Source organism: Suricata suricatta, chromosome 9 (assembly GCF_006229205.1).
Source record: "Suricata suricatta isolate VVHF042 chromosome 9, meerkat_22Aug2017_6uvM2_HiC, whole genome shotgun sequence".
In the NCBI taxonomy this organism is placed as follows: domain Eukaryota; kingdom Metazoa; phylum Chordata; class Mammalia; order Carnivora; family Herpestidae; genus Suricata; species Suricata suricatta.
In genome coordinates this window covers 75,589,824-75,608,029 of record NC_043708.1, presented here as the reverse complement: position 1 = coordinate 75,608,029, position 18,206 = coordinate 75,589,824, and the positions used below count along the sequence as shown (strand labels likewise).

The window sequence follows — 18,206 nt, the reverse complement described above, 5'->3', positions numbered from 1 at the left end:
CCCTCCGCCGACCTGGCGTGACGCAGGCAGAGACTACTTAAGGGCGGATTAGAGGCGGCGGCCGCGGATTCCCGAGCCAGCTCCGCGCGCCGCGCCGGGCCCTTGCAGGAGGCAGCACAGGGACGCCCAGTGCCTGCAGAAGTGCCTGGCGCGGGGACCGGTGCGCGGACCCTTCCCTGGCCCCCAGCCCCGAGGGTGAGACCTCTCTCGGGCGGCCTCGAGCTCACGGACCTGCACGCTGCCTCCCCCGCCCCGCCCCACTCCCGGGCGTCCGTGGGCTCCAGACCTGAACCCCGGACGGCGCGGGAGGTTGGTGCCCGCTCTCCCGACCGCGCCAGCTGCCCCATCAGTTGGGTTGCGCTACGATTTCTTTCCTCATTTCCCTCTTTTAAGTGCAATAAAAGGGAGAGGGGATTCCTGGATTTTTTTTTTTAATTTGTTTGCTTCCTTAATTGGGGGGCAAACGCTCCCAGTCGGGAGGTGCGGCCCAGGGAGGGGCCGGGAGCGGGAACGTGCACGGTGCTGCCCAGTCTTTGTCTGCTGCCTCCGGATGCACAGCGATGGGGGAATGGACCATCTTGGAGAGGCTGCTGGAAGCCGCGGTGCAGCAGCACTCCACTATGATCGGGAGGTAAGGGCGCTGAGCCGACTGTCAGCGGGCCCCGTCGGGCGACCCCCTGGGAGTCCCTTCTCACGTTCAGACCGAGCCCCAACAGCCCCCAGACCATCCGCTGTCCCCTTCCCATCGCCCTCGGTCCGTGTGCCTGTGTCCCCTGGTAATTGTGCACCCGATGCCGATGCCCAGCGATGTCCCCCTCCCCCAGCCTCTCCAGATCAGCTCTCCATCCCTTCCCCCTGAAGCACCAGTGCGGGGTTGACTCTTCTATTAGAAAAGGAGTTGTTGGCTCAGTGGTGGTACCCCCACTCTCTGGAGTCAGAGCCAATCTCCATCCGGTTCCCTAAATAGAATCTACAAGGAAGGCAGGATTGTGTTTGGACAGAGAAGGGCAAATGGGGAGATGGATCTGCTCTTTGGAACAGATGTATCTTTCCCCATTAAATATTTATTAAGCTAAACTGATTTGGCTGTTAAAACTTACAGTAGCAGACACCTACACTCCCAGTTGATACTTTTATGTCTTCATGTATATACACTATAAATATCCATGTATATGTGTGGATATATATTCATAGCTATCTGTTTATATAAGACGTTAAGTTCAGTGTTTATACTGAGGGTAAATTAAATATCCACTTGAAATAGTTACATGCACACTCTGTGTGTAGACTTTGAAACAGGTACTTTCTGTTTAGATATTCCATTGGCATTTGTCATATCCAGAGTGAAGGTGTGTTTTTTGCCTCTGCGCATTCCTTATATGCAGATGAAATCTATTTGTTGCAAATACACCGTGTCCAATACATGGAGATATATATATGAGATCCTTGCAATGTGAAGTGTTCCCAGTCTACCAGCAACGGCAGAAAGGGAAGAGCCAAAAAAGATCTCCTACTTTCCCAGGTCAGAACCACTAGGGATGGACAGTTCCCCAGTCAAAGGACTGGCAAACACCAACTAGAGCAGGGAAAGGAGGAGCAGGGGTTTCCTAAGTCAGTGACTCAACCCTTGAGAACCTCTCTCCCTCCCTCTCCCCCTGCTCAGGATCCTGTTGACTGTGGTGGTGATCTTCCGGATCCTCATTGTGGCCATTGTGGGGGAGACGGTGTACGATGATGAGCAGACCATGTTTGTGTGCAACACCCTGCAGCCCGGCTGTAACCAGGCCTGCTATGACCGCGCCTTCCCCATCTCCCACATTCGTTATTGGGTCTTCCAGATCATAATGGTGTGTACCCCGAGTCTCTGCTTCATCACCTACTCTGTGCACCAGTCTGCCAAACAGCGAGAACGCCGCTACTCTACTGTCTTCCTAACCCTGGACAGGGAGCCCCCTGAGTCTATGGGGGGTCCTGGAGGAACTGGGGGTGGAGGCAGTGGTGGTGGCAAACGAGATGATAAGAAGTTGCAAAATGCTATTGTCAATGGGGTCCTGCAGAACACAGAGAACACCAGCAAGGAGACCGAGCCAGATTGTTTAGAGGTTAAGGAGCTGACCCCGCACCCATCAGGGCTGCGCACTGCTGCACGATCCAAGCTCCGAAGGCAGGAAGGCATCTCCCGCTTCTACATTATCCAAGTGGTGTTCAGGAATGCCCTGGAGATTGGGTTTCTGGTAGGCCAATACTTTCTCTATGGCTTCAGTGTCCCTGGGTTGTATGAGTGTGACCGCTACCCCTGCATCAAGGAGGTGGAATGTTATGTGTCCCGGCCTACTGAGAAGACTGTCTTTTTAGTGTTCATGTTCGCCGTGAGTGGCATCTGTGTTGTGCTCAACCTGGCTGAACTCAACCACCTGGGATGGCGCAAGATCAAGTTGGCTGTGCGAGGGGCCCAGGCCAAGAGGAAGTCAGTCTATGAGATCCGCAACAAGGACCTGCCCCGGGTCAGTGTTCCCAATTTTGGCAGGACTCAGTCCAGTGACTCTGCCTATGTGTGAAGAAGGGGCAGCTTTGGGGAAGGCCGGGGAATGAAAAGTAGCCCCAAGGCAGATGACTGCTCAGAGGGTGGCTGTATCTGCCCTCATTTACCATTTAGATATAGGACAAGACTGGTTAAAAGAAGACCCTGGATCATTGGGAGAGAAGAGAAGGTAGAGCCATTACCACAAGTAACACCGTTGGTTCCTACAGAGACCACTGCATAGAGTGATGAGATGGACGAGTTGGACTTCTTTGGGCCCTTTTCATTTATGGCCCAGTTTGATCCTGCTAACTGTGCTTGCACAGTTGCCCAGCAGGACTTAGCTCCACTGAGCTCTATTTCCTGGTGAATGGCATAAGACAAGTACTTCATTGGTCCAAAATTTGTGACCTATCTCAACAAACATCCCTTCATCCCGGCTGCAGGACAAATATCCTTGAGGCATCTTTTGTGTACCTCCCCCATCAGCATGCTCCTCACCTTCAACCCAGGATAGCATGCCAGCTTTTTTCTGAATCTAGCCTTACAGGAGACCCAATACGGTTTATCTGCAAGCTAGAGGGAGTTACATGGGGTGCTTTTTGGAGAATGGCCGTGACAGAGGTCTGCATTAAAGCCCCATCTGACTAGCCCTTAGTCATTGTGAAAACCTTAGGAATGTCTCAGTATCTCCAATTTTCTAACTCAAACTGCACTGGTGCTGTTTATTAGGGGCAAGGTTTGGGCGGGTGGGAGGGAATTGCAATATGCAAGTATAACACTTCTGTGAGATGGTTGTTGCACTGTTAGGCATGTGGCTGTGAGCTTTGGGATATTTCTGCCTTCCAGCTTATGGACTTTGGCTAGCATTAAAAACTTTTTGTTGCTGTTGTTGATATCAAGGATGTCTACCTGAGCCACAAAATTTCTAACTGGTGTATTCCATTCATTTTCTTATACTTTATTTTGCCATGGTTTGAATTTACCTGTGTGCTCACACCAGAGACCTTAATCAGCCCATGTCAATCCTAATTTATTATTTTATCAGTTATTTTTGAAACACACACATAATCACTAGCTTAAGAAACCTGGAATGAAACACTATTGGCTAACATGTGTTTACGGATGTGTATTTGAGACATATACCAAAGGTTCAAAAACCTATTTCTTTGGACTGTGAATATGTTTCCTTCTCTTTGCTCTTATTTATTTAAGTGCCATACTATACCTTTTACATCCACTGTGTATTTGGTTAAAGCACTGGCTGGGAATAATATTTGAATAATTGCTTTTACAGAGCCCTCAATTTCCTTTGCATTATCATTTATGATTTTTGGTTTAGGTATGCACATGGTGTAACACATAACTGAGGATTTGTTTAAAATAAAGTTCTTGCCTTTTTTGTAAATTGGGAAGAATCTTTATTTTTCTATTTTGATTTGAGTTCTATTTATTTAAATATATGTTCAAAACTGTTTTGTTTCATATTCAAAAGAGTGCAACACTGGGGGCAGGAAGTGAGGAATGGATGACGGATAAAGTCCAATCAGCCACTAACGGATGAGAAGAGGCTGGTACATTTTAGAATGTTTAGAAGACTGTGATGAGGTATTCAAATAGTATTTACTAACTACTTTCCATTTTAGCCCAATATTTCTCTGCTTACCCTTGGATATTTCTTGTAATAAAATGTCAACAGTATATCATATTAAGTCAATTCCATGAGCAAAATATTTTTCCTTCCCACATACTTTTCTGCCATGGCCTGTCACATCTGGCAGGTACACTGTGCTCCCCATAATCTCTTTAAGGCCTCATGTTTAAAATGATGCTAAACCAAGCTACGTGGGTGACTCAATAGGTTAAGTGTCAGACTCTTGATCTCAGCTCAGGTCTTGATCACAGGGTTGTGAGTTAAAGCTCCACATTGGGCTCCATGCTAAGTGTGAAGCCCACTTAAAAAATAATAAAATGAACAATTAATAAAAATAAAAATAAAAGGATGCTAACCCAGTAGTCAAACAGAACCCTCCAGAACACCACTATCCAATACAACTTTGTGTAATGATGGAAATTTCTACTATCTGTGTTGTTCAATATGGGAACAACTAGCTACATGTGGCTACTGAGCTCTTAAAATGTGGCTAGTGCAACTGATGAGTGGAATTTCTAGCTATTTAATCTTAATTTAAATAGCCATATATGGTTAGTTGCTATTGTATTATACAGCACAATTTTAGACTTTCAGTCAGTCATTGCTTATCGGGGTCTTTCAAAGGAAACTCATCCTTTGCTTATAGGTCATAAGGTATTGCTTTTTAGTCACACATTTCATTATTATTTTTGGCATTTTCTATCTACATGTGGTCCCATTCGCTTAGTAGGCTAGTGTTCTTCCTTCAGTTTATTACTATTCACCTTCTGATTCCAGAAGCACTTTTTCTGAGCGTTGTGTAGTAATGTGGCATTTCCTGGATGATTGTTTTTCAAATACAATTGTGCCACCCTTTAGCTATAGCAGAGCAGATGCCAATTTTAGAATGAAAATATGTTTATTACAATCTATAGGTTTCCATCTGCAGTATAAATAGGCAATTGAAAATTATTATCCTTGAGTAAAGAAACAGATCCTCCTCTATTTTCTGTTTGATGAGCTAAAAATGTTTTAAAACACCTCCCAGAGATGCAGGAAGAGTGTTGTTTGAGAGCTCTTAGCATATGCTTGGGTGTGAAAGAAGTAGGAATCTGTGGAAAACAAGGGCTGTTGTATTTATACATGATATAAGATTAGAAGAACGGTAGTGTTTCCTGGTGGAAATGCCTCCCAGATCAGTTGGACTGATCTATTTAAGTTCCTTGATGTTTCCAAACACCTGCAAATGGAAAAATGATTAATTCACTTGTCAGAAATGGAGGCGGGAACATACCTTCCTCTGGGCATGGAGAGTCATCCCTCCGAATGACTGATGTGTGTCAGTCTGATTCTGTTGCTTTCTATTTAATGAAGAAAATATACTGGCGATTTGATGTTTCACATAGCTATGTGACGGATGTGACCTTAATCTGTACTTTGTGAGAGGACAGTACCAATATATTGTCTTAGATTTTAGAGCCTGTTGGGGAACTGCAGGCCCTTCTGGCCTGTGTAAGAGTGTTTGTGTGTGTGTGTGTGTGTGTGTGTGTGTGTGTGCGCGCACATGTACATTGGTAAGGGTAGTGGGTGCCAATGTATGAACTGGGCTTAAAAGTTAAAGGATGGGTGCCAATGTATGAACCCTGGACAGGCTGAACTTATTTAGTTTGTGGAAAGAAAAGCTGAAAGTACAAAATTTGTACTTTTTAAATCCTCAAATATTTAAAGAGTTAAAAAAAAAGTGAAGGGTAACAGCTGTGTTCTCTAACCTCTGAGGACAGAGGCAAATTACTAGATTTAAAATTGATGGTGCAGGGGTGCTTCAGGTGGCTCAGTCGGTTAAGCTTCTGACTTTTGATTTCAGCTCAGGTTATGATCTCACAGTTCATGGGATAGAGCCCTATGTTGGGTTCTGCACTGACAACACAGAGCCTTCTTGGGATTCTCTGTCTCCTCTCTCTGCCCCTCCCCTGCATACGTGCTCTCTTGCTCTCTCTCTCAAAATAAATAAATAAACTTAAAAAAATTCAGTTTGGGTGTCCACTCACACAGGAACCTGTACTAGACTCTTCTCCAGGATGGCTTAGTGACCTTGCACTGAGCCTTCATAAAAGTTACTCTCTCTGCTACTTGTTGCATGGAGAGGAGTTGTTTCTAGATCAGAATGTAGCTCTCTGAGGGTAGGAACTGTGCCTTACCCATGATAACCACATGTGACATTTGTTGTCACCATCTCATTTACTACCCCAGAGATGGGTACCTCAGTTTTCCCTCTGGGAACAGTCTTATAGACTCAGAGTGTATGAAAACTAATGACATCAAATGAAGACATTAAGTCAAGGCCTTTATTATATAGTCAAAAAACCCCAAGAATCTAAAATCAAGACAGTGGGTTTCTGGGAAAATGCTGTAATCATTCGTCTTGGAGGGTTGGGATATTTAGGAAACAGTATTTGGTTTGGTTTTACTTTCTTTATATTTTACCAGGTGTGTTTGTTTGTTGTTCTGGTGGGACTTTTTGTTCATTTAATTTTTGTAACTGTTGCCAATCACAAAATATCATAGACTGGATGGCTTGGATAACAAAAACTTATTTCCTCACAGTTTTGGAGGCTAGAAGTCCAAGATCAAAGTGTGAGCAGGTTTGGTTTCTTCTGAGGCCTCTCTTCTTGACTTGCAGATGGCTACCTTCTTGAGTCTTGTTGTGTCACACGGTCTTTCCTCAGTGCGCATGCGTGCATCCCTGATGTCCCTCTGTGTGTCTAAATTTTCTCTTCTTATGAGAACACCAGTCAGATTAGATTAGGACCCACCCAAAGGCCTCATTTTAACTTAATTACCTCTATAAAGGTCCTTTCTATAAATACAGTCACATCTTGACCTGGGGGAGCACAATCCAACTCATCACACTAAGTGTTTTCAAATCTTCAGGTACTCTTACGCTTAGAGGGGCTGTGTACACTTATTATACAAAAAGGGGGACCTTAGAGAATGAAAGGGCAGGATTGCTAATGGACTGGGACACAAGAACAATGGGTGTAAATTGGATCTGTCCTGAGCTAAGCAAGATGTGTGGGAGATTTTATGTAAGACAATGAATGGCCACTGGGCCCCTGCCCCATGGCCTGGAGATGATAATAACACCTGAGTCTCAACCTTTGACAAGGGCTATCAAAGCTACCTCTCCAACAAAAAGATGAAAAGTTATGTCAGTAATCATGGGGAAACAGTATTTTAAAAAATCCAGTCCTTTTGACTCACTCCCGACCACCTAAATTAGAATCTCTGATGCGGTAGCCTCACCATCAGTAGTTTTTATCTTCCATTCCTAGGGGATTCTAATGTGTGGTCAGGGTTGAAATCAACAGTCAGAGACACTAGCATAAAATAATGAGAATCAGATATTTGGAGGAGAAACTAGGAAGGGAGGAAAAGGGAAGTGAGAGGTTCTCACAACAGAGCTCCCCTTGTTTATATTTTATGTAAAGTTAATGATGAAAAGTTAGGGCTGGAAGACTAACAACAATTCTCAAGGCTTCTAGAGCTTAAGCAGTGGCCATGGCAGTGAGGGGGACTGACCAAGGATAAAACCTGGAGTGGACAGAGGAGGAGGAGCCTATAATGGAGACTGAAAAGAGCTGGCTAGCAAAGGATAGTTGAAAAGTGATGTCAGGCTAAGCGAAATAAGTCAGGCAGAAAAGGACAGATACCATATGTTTTCACTCATAGGTCTAACAGGAGAAACCTAATGGGACCATGGGAAGGAGAAAGGAGGTGGGGGAGAGTTAGGGAGAGGGAGGGAGGCAAATCATGAGAGATTCTTGAATACTGAAAACAAACTGAGGGCTGAAGAGGTGGTGGGGGAAGAGGAGAGGGGTGATGGTCATGGAGAGGGGCACTTGTGGGGAAGAGCACTGGGTGTTATATGGAAACCAACTTGGTAATAGACTATTTAATTAAAAAAAAAGAAAAGTGATATCATAAAGTTAAGGGAGACAATTTTAGGGAAGAAGATCTGTTATTAGCTCAATTTATAAAATAGCTAAATAACAGCTAGATAAAAGCCTCAAGAACATTAACTAGATTTGCTGAGTGGGATGTGAGAAGACAGAGACAGTGAGCACAGTCTATCCTTTGCCTGAGATACTCCCAGACCTCCTGCAGGTTCCCTGGAAGCAATTAAAATTAGAGCAGGCAAAGGGTAAATCATTAGTCTGGTCTCAGCCACGGCTCTGATACCCAGACAGGCATGCCTAGCCGGCTTTGTGACTACCCAAAGGCCATGTTCATTTAGAAGATTATTACACATCAGATAGACTGTACATTAGCTAAAACCGACCTGGTTGAACTAAGCCCAGATGAGTAGCTGTGGCTACAATGTACTCAGCTTTGGGCCTTGAGGGCTGTAGACAAGATCAGTGCATCATAAATCTAGAGATCTCTGACGGACAATTGGTGCCCAGTATCAATGCATGAGCTGCTGCTGTGAATCAGATCCATTATTTACCCAGGCCGGTGTTCTAAAGTCTCTGACAAATGGCAAATGGAGTTGTGAGGAATGGACCAGTTCTTTTCTCTGGCTCCAAAACCAGCGATGCCTTATCAAACATATTTATTTAACTTAACAAATAAAATATCTATCTCTATACTTACACACCAAATCCCCAGTTCCCAACCTCTTCCTTTAAAGTCCCAATCTCCCAAAAAAAAAAAACAAGCAATAGAAAATCATTCAATTCAATTCAGTGCTTCCTTGACATTGATGGTGTGTAAGGGGCCTGGACTGGATGTAAAAGGAAATATAGACAGGTGTGACGCACTTTCTACCCTCATAGGGCCTACAGACTACCTGAGCCAAATGAGACAACTTCATAAGGCAGAATGCGAACTGTGCCACCCTCAGTGCTCAAAGCATTCGGAGTTCCAAAGAGAGAGCCATCACAACTGGGCTGTGTGTTTGTATTCATGAGTGTGCATCTGTGTGTGTGTGTGTGTGTGTGTGTGTGTGTGTGTGTGTGTGTTTGGGTATAAGGGTGTGGAACTAGTATAGAAAAACTTCACCAAAAAGGTAGGATTGAAATGGGTTTCCTTGAAGAAGAGAGAAGTAGGAAGGGACCAATATAAATGTTCTCCTCTGGCAGAGAAGTCTGGGGCATATGTGGAAGACTGGGGGGTTTTGTTTGGCTCGGACATCACACAGCAGTGGGAGGTGGGCTTGGAAATGAGCAAACTACATTGTGCATCGAGAAAAGGAAGCCTCAGTGACAATGTGAAGACACACCTTTCAGCAAAGCTCCTGAATACCCTCATTTCAAGTGCTGTGGGTCCCAGGGCATCAGCCACACTGTTCCTGTCTGACAATGCAGTGATTTCATCTCAGGATCAGCTTTGATTTGGAAAACACATTTCAATCTCAACAGTAAGGAATTGGAGCACGTATACAGGGTGATGGTTGGGGATTTGACAGCATGGCCCCATTAACATTAGCAGAAGTTAGTCTGCTAAATCCCAGACACAGAATGGAATCCATATGTTTATTCACCAATGGTGACCTTTCTCCTGTAAATTGATGCAATATTTCAGAATCACTTAGAACCAATTAAGCTTTGTAGCATCTCCCTCTCCTAAAAGGGAAATCTTTCTGAAAACTGCTGCTGTATACTCTGAAATGTCTGTATTTTGGGGCAACTCTGGCCTGTAGGAACATATGGGCACCTAAATATAGATTTGGTAAATTTTGATACTTTTGGGACATTTGATCTGGGGGACTTTTGTCTGTTATACCTGGTGGCGGCCAAGTTTTTGCAAATGATAGCTTAAAAAAAACTTTTTTAAAAATTTTCTTTTACCCCCCTGTCCATATTTTTATTTTCCCAAAGACAATAAAAGAAAAAAAATCACTAAAGTTTTAAAAAAATGAAATCTGAATGGTCTAAAGATTTCTATTCATGTTCTCATAAGAGCAAATATGTGTTAAACACATCCCCACTTAATCCTTACAACAGCCCTGGAAGGAGAGTGCTAAATACGATTACACCCATTTTTCAGATGAAGGAACCAAATGTAGGTGGTAAATCAGTGTGCCTAAGTTGTACAGGCAGTCTATGATATGTCTAGTTTCCAGCCCAGGCGGTATGATGTTGAAGCCAAGTATTCTTATTGCATGATACCACTTCCAAAAAAGCTCTGCTAAATGAGGTCTCAGGAAACCTGGTTCCCTCTCAGTACATTCTTCACTAGAACATTTCTTCCTCCCCCTCCTCCCTACCAAAACTTCTTTTCATGTGTGTCTCAGTACAGCATGAGACTGTGAGGATTTCTAATGCATTGCTGTGCCAGGGTCATCTTTGTATCTGCAGTTCCTGGCACAGAACAAGGCTTCACAAATGTCTATTGATGGAATGAGTAAATGACAATATAGAATCACAAGACCTTGAGGTGGATGGGGAAGCTGAACCCATTCACTCCTTCATTCAGTACATACCACTTAGATCCAGAAGGTAAGCTTGAATAAAGAGTTCTAGATTCGATGGAAGTTGAGGCAGTGTGGGATTAAGAGAGTAGCTTCTCAAGTTTCAGGAAAGGATGGCCTGGGCCGAACAACAGATACTTAGTGGTGGCTGGCAAAGTCTGAGGTCCTCCGACTCCTGGTCCAGATCTTTCCAAAGATGGGTCATGAGAATCATGGGTTGGCCCGGTGTTGGAGAGAAGGAGATCTCGAGTTGGTTATGCACATAGCCTATCCAATTCTGAGCCACCATATTCCTGGACTTAGTCCAGGTTAGAGGATTAACTCAAGAGCACAAACCTATGGCCTTGGCCCCAAGTTGTGTGTGTACATGTGGGTGGGTGTGTCTATCTCTGGGAGTACCACCCCACCCCACCCTGAGAAACCCTGTTTTTGACTCTTCTTCCAAAATCCCTGGCCAGTTTGGTGGGTCCCAAATGGAACTCAGGCTCTCATAGGCTATGAGGAAGAACACTGACTCCCACCCAGCTTGACTACAGCTTCTCTGCAGGCTTTTCTCTCTCCCCCAGGAGCCTATGGTTGCCCTGTGCATTCTCACTGGTCAGTGTTTCCCACTGTTGTTTAGAAGATTCCCTCCCACCCCCTTTTCCCCCATCACTGTCGAACAGTACTCAGCAAAGTCATTTATTCTGTTAATACATACACAATGAATACAGTATTTGTACATATTGAATTTAAGCCAATCACTAAGGGTACAGAAAACATGTAGGAGAAAAACAAAGGAGGCAGTTTGGGGGGGCGGTGATCACTTTTTAAAGAGAAAAAAAAGCAGAGGTGGGGGACAGCCAATCACAGATGGAAAAGAGCATAAGCAAGAGAGTCCTAGGGCCTTCCTCCAGAGAAGCAAGCAGAAACTATATGCATCCGATATCATAAAAGCTAGTTTTCTATTTTATGAAAATGTATAAGAACATAATTTCAATTGGTGCTATAGGCCAAAAATAACTTGGTCACCTGGACAGCAGGGATATTCTCTCTCCCTTAGAAACTAAAGTGAAATTACAATATCCACTACTTTCCTCCGTTATAAGAGCAGGTAATAGTAATAATCATGATCATAACAAAAATCATGATAGTGATAGTAAACATTTGAATAGATGCTTTTTCTCATCTCTTCCCTATGTATTATCTTATTTAACCTTTGGAACCTCTGTCTATGGTAGGTAGAGTATAGAATTAGTGGCTCCTATTTTCCTTAGAAGAGCAGAACTTCAGAGTCTCAGTTTGGTGACTCACCTAAAACCATGGTTAATTTTTTTTTTAATTTAAAGTTTTTATTTATTTGTGAGAGAATGAGAAATACAAAGCACAAATGGGGAAGGGCAGAGAGAGAAGGAGACACAGAATCCAAAACAGGCTCCAGGCTCTGAACTATCAGCACAAAGCCCAATGCTGTGTTCAAACCCACAAACCGTGAGATCATGACCCGAGCCAAAGTCGGGTGCCAAACCAACAGAGCCACCCAAGTGCCCCCAAACCCATAGCTGGTGTTAACACAGATGGGGCAGACCCCAGTTTCTTTACTTAAAGTCTGGTACACTTTCCAGCCTATATGGCTTCTTGACTCATGAAATGTTAAGCACTAGATTGTCAAGAAAGAAATCTAGAAATATTAGGAGAGAAATGAATGTATTCTCAAAAAGTGGTTTCCAGTACTTCTTAAGAGATTGCAAAGAAATGTGGCAGGCCAATCTTTAGGACAGGATGTTGGTCTGGACTCTTGGGAACTGAAGTTTGTTAACACAGAGTGCTTTCACTTGGACCACAAACCAAGTAGAAGCTAAGTGAACATTCTGGAAAGGCAGCCAGACTTCCATGTGATCTTCCTTTTAGCTGTTTTCCATAATTTCAGAGATGAGGAAATACAGAATAACACTTTTTCCTTTTCAAAAAAGCTAGCAGTGAAAAAAATTCTGCCACTCAGAGAATCATTGTTAACCATGTCTGTCCTTTGATGTTTACCTTTGTAGGTCTTCTACTGCATAGGTACAAAGATGGGAACACATAGGACCATAGATGTAGGTTTTCTAGAGATAATATCACAGTGTCCATATTATTTTGTAGCCTTTCTCCATTTAGTTATAGATGGTTAATATTTTCCACATCAACAAATAAGTTGACGATATGTTTTGATTAGTGGATATTCTATGATATAGTGGTACCACAATTTACTTGAATAGTTCTCTAGCTTGGAGTATTTGGATCATTTCCAAATACTGTTTCACTGTTATATACAAAAGTGGAGTAAGCATTAGTGCACACTCACCACAGTATTTCTACAGGATAGGTGAGCCACAGAGCAGATCCCTAAGATTTGTTGCTACACATTGCCAAATTTTCAAAAATCAACTTGAGAAGGTTAGCAGTTGTTGGTAGTTAACAAGAATGTTCAAGAAGATAATTTCTGAGATTCTAGAAAAACTAGCTTACTAAGATAATATTAGTAAGTCTTCTCAACCTTGCTTTTGGGGGAACGGGTAGAGGGAAACACATTTTAGGGTTCATTTGTGTATTTTACTGTGTGTGTGTGTGTGTGTGTGTGTGTGTGTGTGTGAGATGAGAGCTAACTTTCTAAATATACACTCTCGGCATAGAGACTCTGAGTGGCTGTGACTTGAGTTTGAGAAAACAAATCTTGGTTCAAGGGATGAGGATGAGCATAAATCAACAGCCGGGTCAGGGAAGCATTGTGGGGTATCCATAAAATGATGACAAAGTCGTGAGTGAGAAAACTAATGGATATAATTAAATTCTGAAGTCCTGCTTCTGCATTGGGTCCTGAGCCCGCCTTTGCTATAGGAATTAGATGGCTGGAACCACACTGAGTGATCAAAACCCAGCTGGTGCACTGCAAGGAAGAGATGGAGTCCTAACTCCTGGTCACAGAGGTGGTGCTTCACCTCAGTGATAAAGCTTTTCTATGCTGCTATCAGGACTATGCTCAGTTAGAACCCAAAGACAAGTGGCAGAAATGGAAAGTTTACAGGGGAACAAATGTAAAAATGTACACATTATACACTTGTGGATTGAAGACCAGCCTAAAAAGGGTACATAAAATAGCCAGTCCTTATTTGAAGGATCAAAAATTTCCATAGGAACCCTGTTTCTATCAAGTTACTTTGAAATTTATTTAAATGAAGGTACATTTGATAAAAATAGTAGTTTCCTTCTCTGTGCCTGGGTGCTAATGAGCCCGGCAGGCATTTATTCTTCACTTTGATATATTTGTTCTCCTTACCACACCTTTCTCTGGTGTGCTCAGGGTCCTCGGGTGTTGAAATGAGAGTGGCTAGTGCTTAAAAAGATTTTCCTAGGTGAGGAAGTACAATGACGTAATGATTTCTTTTTTTAGGAATGAGGGGAGAAGGGAGGCAAGTGGTGGGCAGAAAAAGTAATGTTTTAAGAAAACTGGAAGGCAAACTCTAAGGTCACCTGTCTGCATACTTTGTGGGGATAGATTTCACACCTAACATGTGCTTGGGGTCTTTCTGGGGTCAAAGAATTAAATGAGGAAAATGGGAGGATGACAAATAGCTGGAGAGTAGTTATAAGCATAAGCTTTACAGTCAAACTGCCCTATAAAAATAATAGTGACCCCTAATTAGGTGCCTCATGATCACCTCTGATTAATGCATTTGATGCATTCGTTCTATAAGCTTCCATGTGGGTTAGACTCTGAATTAGATTCTTGACTCTTTGATTTTCTAGCTGTGTGAGCTGAGCAGTTATGTAACATCACTAAACCTCAGTTTCCAGATTTGTAAAATGGGAATAATAAAACCATCTACCTTATTGTGTTGGAAGTTTTAAATTTGGTTATATCTGTAAAAAGAACTCTTCAAACTGCCTGCTACCTACTAAGTGCTTAACAACTATTATTCATTTATTATAATAATAATTATTACTATTAATGAGGCTCCAAGTACTGGTTACGGCCATTGGTACATTGAGTTCATCACAGCCTTTTCTGCAAGAAGATTGAAAAAGGAGAAAAGAACATAGGAAGGCAGATCTGGGTAGGGACATCAGCTTTTTCCCATTCCTCAGTTGGTTTCTGGTCACTGCAATAACTCCCAGGGTCAATGTCATGGAAGGAGCAGGTACGTACAGGGAACACATGATTTAATCCAGCTTTGACACCAAAGAAGATGGACAGGACCACTAAGACATCAGATTCCTTCCTGAAGGAACAGTGGTTAGGAAAGAAATCCTTTATTTACCTAGGATTTGGTCCTGTTGCAATCTAAATAAACTACATCCACTTGTATAGATCTTCATATTGTTCAAGAAGTGTTATCCACATTTAAAATGAGCCTCTATCAGAAACTTTGTAAGACAGAATCAAAAATAACCCCATCTTACAAATATGGGAAAATGAGGTTTAGTGACACCTGTTCTTCAAACAACCAGGTTCAGAGTCAGAGTTGAAACCAAAGCCTGCACTAAACCCAAACTTCTAGTTCCCAGAATGTTCTGCTGCTCCTAATACTGACCCCTTTACAGTTCATGTGACTATCTGCTCTTCAGAGGGCTTTTTGGGGGGCAGAGAGAAACTTATTTTCACCTTGACCAGATAAGAACATGATGAATAAGCAAAATTCTTGGAGACATTGCAAAGCCTGTATAGCAAATTCTAAATACAAAGAGACATTTGGAAAATATTGTTGTAATATTTTGTATTATTTATTATATACTTATTATCTACCACCCTGATCTTGGCTCTTGATAAAGATCAAGAGGAACTGACTGCCATCTTATTTTCTTTGTGACCTCCTTGGCCATTACTAATGGACTCATGAATAGATGTGAAGCCCTCATAGAAAGTCTGGCACATAGTTATGTCCTCAATGAACTCATGTATGGTGGAATGAAAAACAAATATTGAGTGCTTTTTAAGGGTTTTGTGTGTAATGATGCATTTGGTAACCACAGCAGCCCTAAAGGCACATTTTAGAGAAGAGGAAGCTGAGACCCAAAGAGGTTATGGAGTGCTAAGTGTGGTATAAACTCATTTTTGACTATATGTATTTGCACAAAGGACAGTCTGCAAGGAATATACACATCTCTAAATGATAAAGAAATTGGGTGATTTTAAATTAAATTTCTGGATTTCCCACAAATATAATATACTTTATAATACTTAGATATGATATTGTGATATATTTAATCTTGTAATTTTTTAAGAATTTTTACTTACTGCATTTCAGGAAACTTTTGGAGTTTAACAATGGTCTTCTGTAAACTTAACCTTTGTTAATTGTTTACTCATGAAAGTTTTCCCAAATACTCAGATTAAATACACCATTAGTGTCCAGACTGGGCCCTGATTGACACCAGATAAGAAAGCAGAAGGAGGCGGAAGGGCAGAAGTAAGAGCTCAAGTCACTGACAAAGAGAGAAAGAATCTTGGTTGAATGGACCCTCCCTACTGATGATTCTAGAATCCTAACACTTTGTGTGGTGGGAGTTGGGTACAGTAAGGGTAGAATTGGGAAGCAGCAGGTAGCTATGAAGGTAGACTATCCACTGAGATTGGTCAGGTAACAGTGGGAGATGATTGAGATTTGGGGGAGGATAGATTTTTAAGATGTACCCCACAAGTAATTGAGAAATTCCAGGGGTATCTCAGCCCTTGTCAAACTTGGTCCCAAATAACTATGGTATGGGCCAAATTTCTCATAGGCCTGCCTGTCTTCCTTTTTTCTTTATCGTGTTCATGCTTTTATTGGTTTCCATCTTTTCTCTTGAGGGGGTGGGCAAGCAGTTTATCAGTTATTCCCCCCCCGATGAGCTTTTAAAATTACTACCCCTTTAAAAATTTTTTAAGAAAAATTAATATGTTTGTCACAAAGAAATTATTAATGGTGGACATTCAGGTGTCAATGAAGGAGATTTTTTTAAAAGCAGGATCTTACTAGCTCATTCAAACTATACAGAGAGGGGACTCCTACTTATTGTGAACCATTCAGCTGTCTTTTTTTTTTATGATTTTTTTTAACATGTATTTATTTTTGAGAGACAGTGTGATCAGGGGAGGGGCAGAGAGAGAGAGGGAGACACAGAATCCGAAGCAGGGCTGGATAGCTCCAGGCTCTGAGCTATCAGCACAGGACCCGACGTAGGGCTGGAACCCATGGACTGTGAGATCATGACCTGAGCTAAAGTCAGAGGCTTAATTGACTGAGCCACCAGGCGCCCCACCATTCAGCTGTTTTAGACTCACAGGCTCCTGGCGTGGGGGGGGGGGGGCAGTATTGTGTACAAGTAGTCCGGCCTCTTACTGGGTTTCGAATTCACTGTACAATCTCTTTTTCGATGGCAGCCTGCATCCAGCTGGTGAGAAGCTGGTTTCATTCAAGAGGATCCACTATTCTGACATCTCTGACTGCTTGAAAGTTCTCTCTCATGTTGACCTCGACACCTTCTCCCAGAAACTGAGGCACCTTTCAGGCAAGAGCCCAACACACCAGGTGTTTTTGCCCTCTGGATTCTTTCCACTGATATTCACCCACAGGGTTTGCTGCTTGGGGGGTAGTTGCGCACTGGCTTTCTTCTAGAGAAAATCGTTACTGCTGTGATACCTGATACAATGTTCCCAGTAGGAAGAAATAACTCTGAAATTCAAAGGTTTTGGAATTGGAAAAGACCGGGCATGGAGAAGTGCAGAGTATATCCATACCAGATTGAATGATTCTCTCCTTGCCAGGGATTAAAATTTCATTCTGAAAAGAGAAATAAAATTCTAGTAGCAAGAGCATTATTTACTCTACACACATGCAATGATCATTGTACCAGGTTCACATTTGGAAAAACAGGCAAATTTGTTCATTCAGATCAAACTGGTATCAAATAACCACAAATCCATATGTTGCCTTTTCTGTTTTGGTTGCTAGGCACAAGGAATTCACGGGAAGCTTGCTAAATACGTTTGACACATTTCTGCATGTGAATCATAAATATTAGTGGATTCTTTTCAGGAGTGGCTGTCATTCAGAGAGAGATATTGAACAAAGCTTTCTAACTTAGAGAAAAAAATACCTGGATTTCAGGCTGAAAGAAGGCCTGACTGGGCGTGAGAGCTGGTCCCCAGGTAGGATGTAAAAAAAACAGTAGTGAAAATGACAGTCCTTTACGATTGTGTGGCATTTTGCAGTTAATAAAATGCCTCCCCATTCACAATCTCATTTGATCCTCACAACTCTCCTACGAGACAGGTATTAGGGCTGGCAGCTGGCTCCGTCCAGGAATAAAGTTGTGGGCACCTAAGAGCCGTAACGAGAGAAGAAACCCTCAGGACGAGAATTTCCCGAGAATGACTAGCTCATCCTGGCAGTTCTGGGGCTGTGCATCATTGTGGGAAAGCACACTCCACCACCCTGCTGAGTCCAGACATTTCATTTCTTATCTTGCTTTACTCGGTCCTGAGCCAGTGGCGCTTGCATAAATGTCCTTCTGGCATGAGGGAGGGAGGGAGACAGAGAGAGAGAAAGGAAACAGCAGCTGTCAGCAGAGTGTCAGGCTGG

General features: G+C 42.7%; 1 protein-coding gene across 1 annotated transcript; it reads left to right on the top strand.

The window, feature by feature from the left end:
• The first annotated feature begins 443 nt into the window (after nt 1-443).
• Nucleotides 444-3,251, top strand: GJD2 (gap junction protein delta 2). Its single transcript, XM_029951399.1, has 2 exons — nt 444-631; nt 1,664-3,251. Exons 1-2 carry the CDS (start codon nt 561-563, stop codon nt 2,556-2,558), a joined length of 966 nt encoding a protein of 321 aa, XP_029807259.1. The 5' UTR covers nt 444-560; the 3' UTR covers nt 2,559-3,251.
• The last annotated feature ends 14,955 nt before the right edge of the window (nt 3,252-18,206 follow it).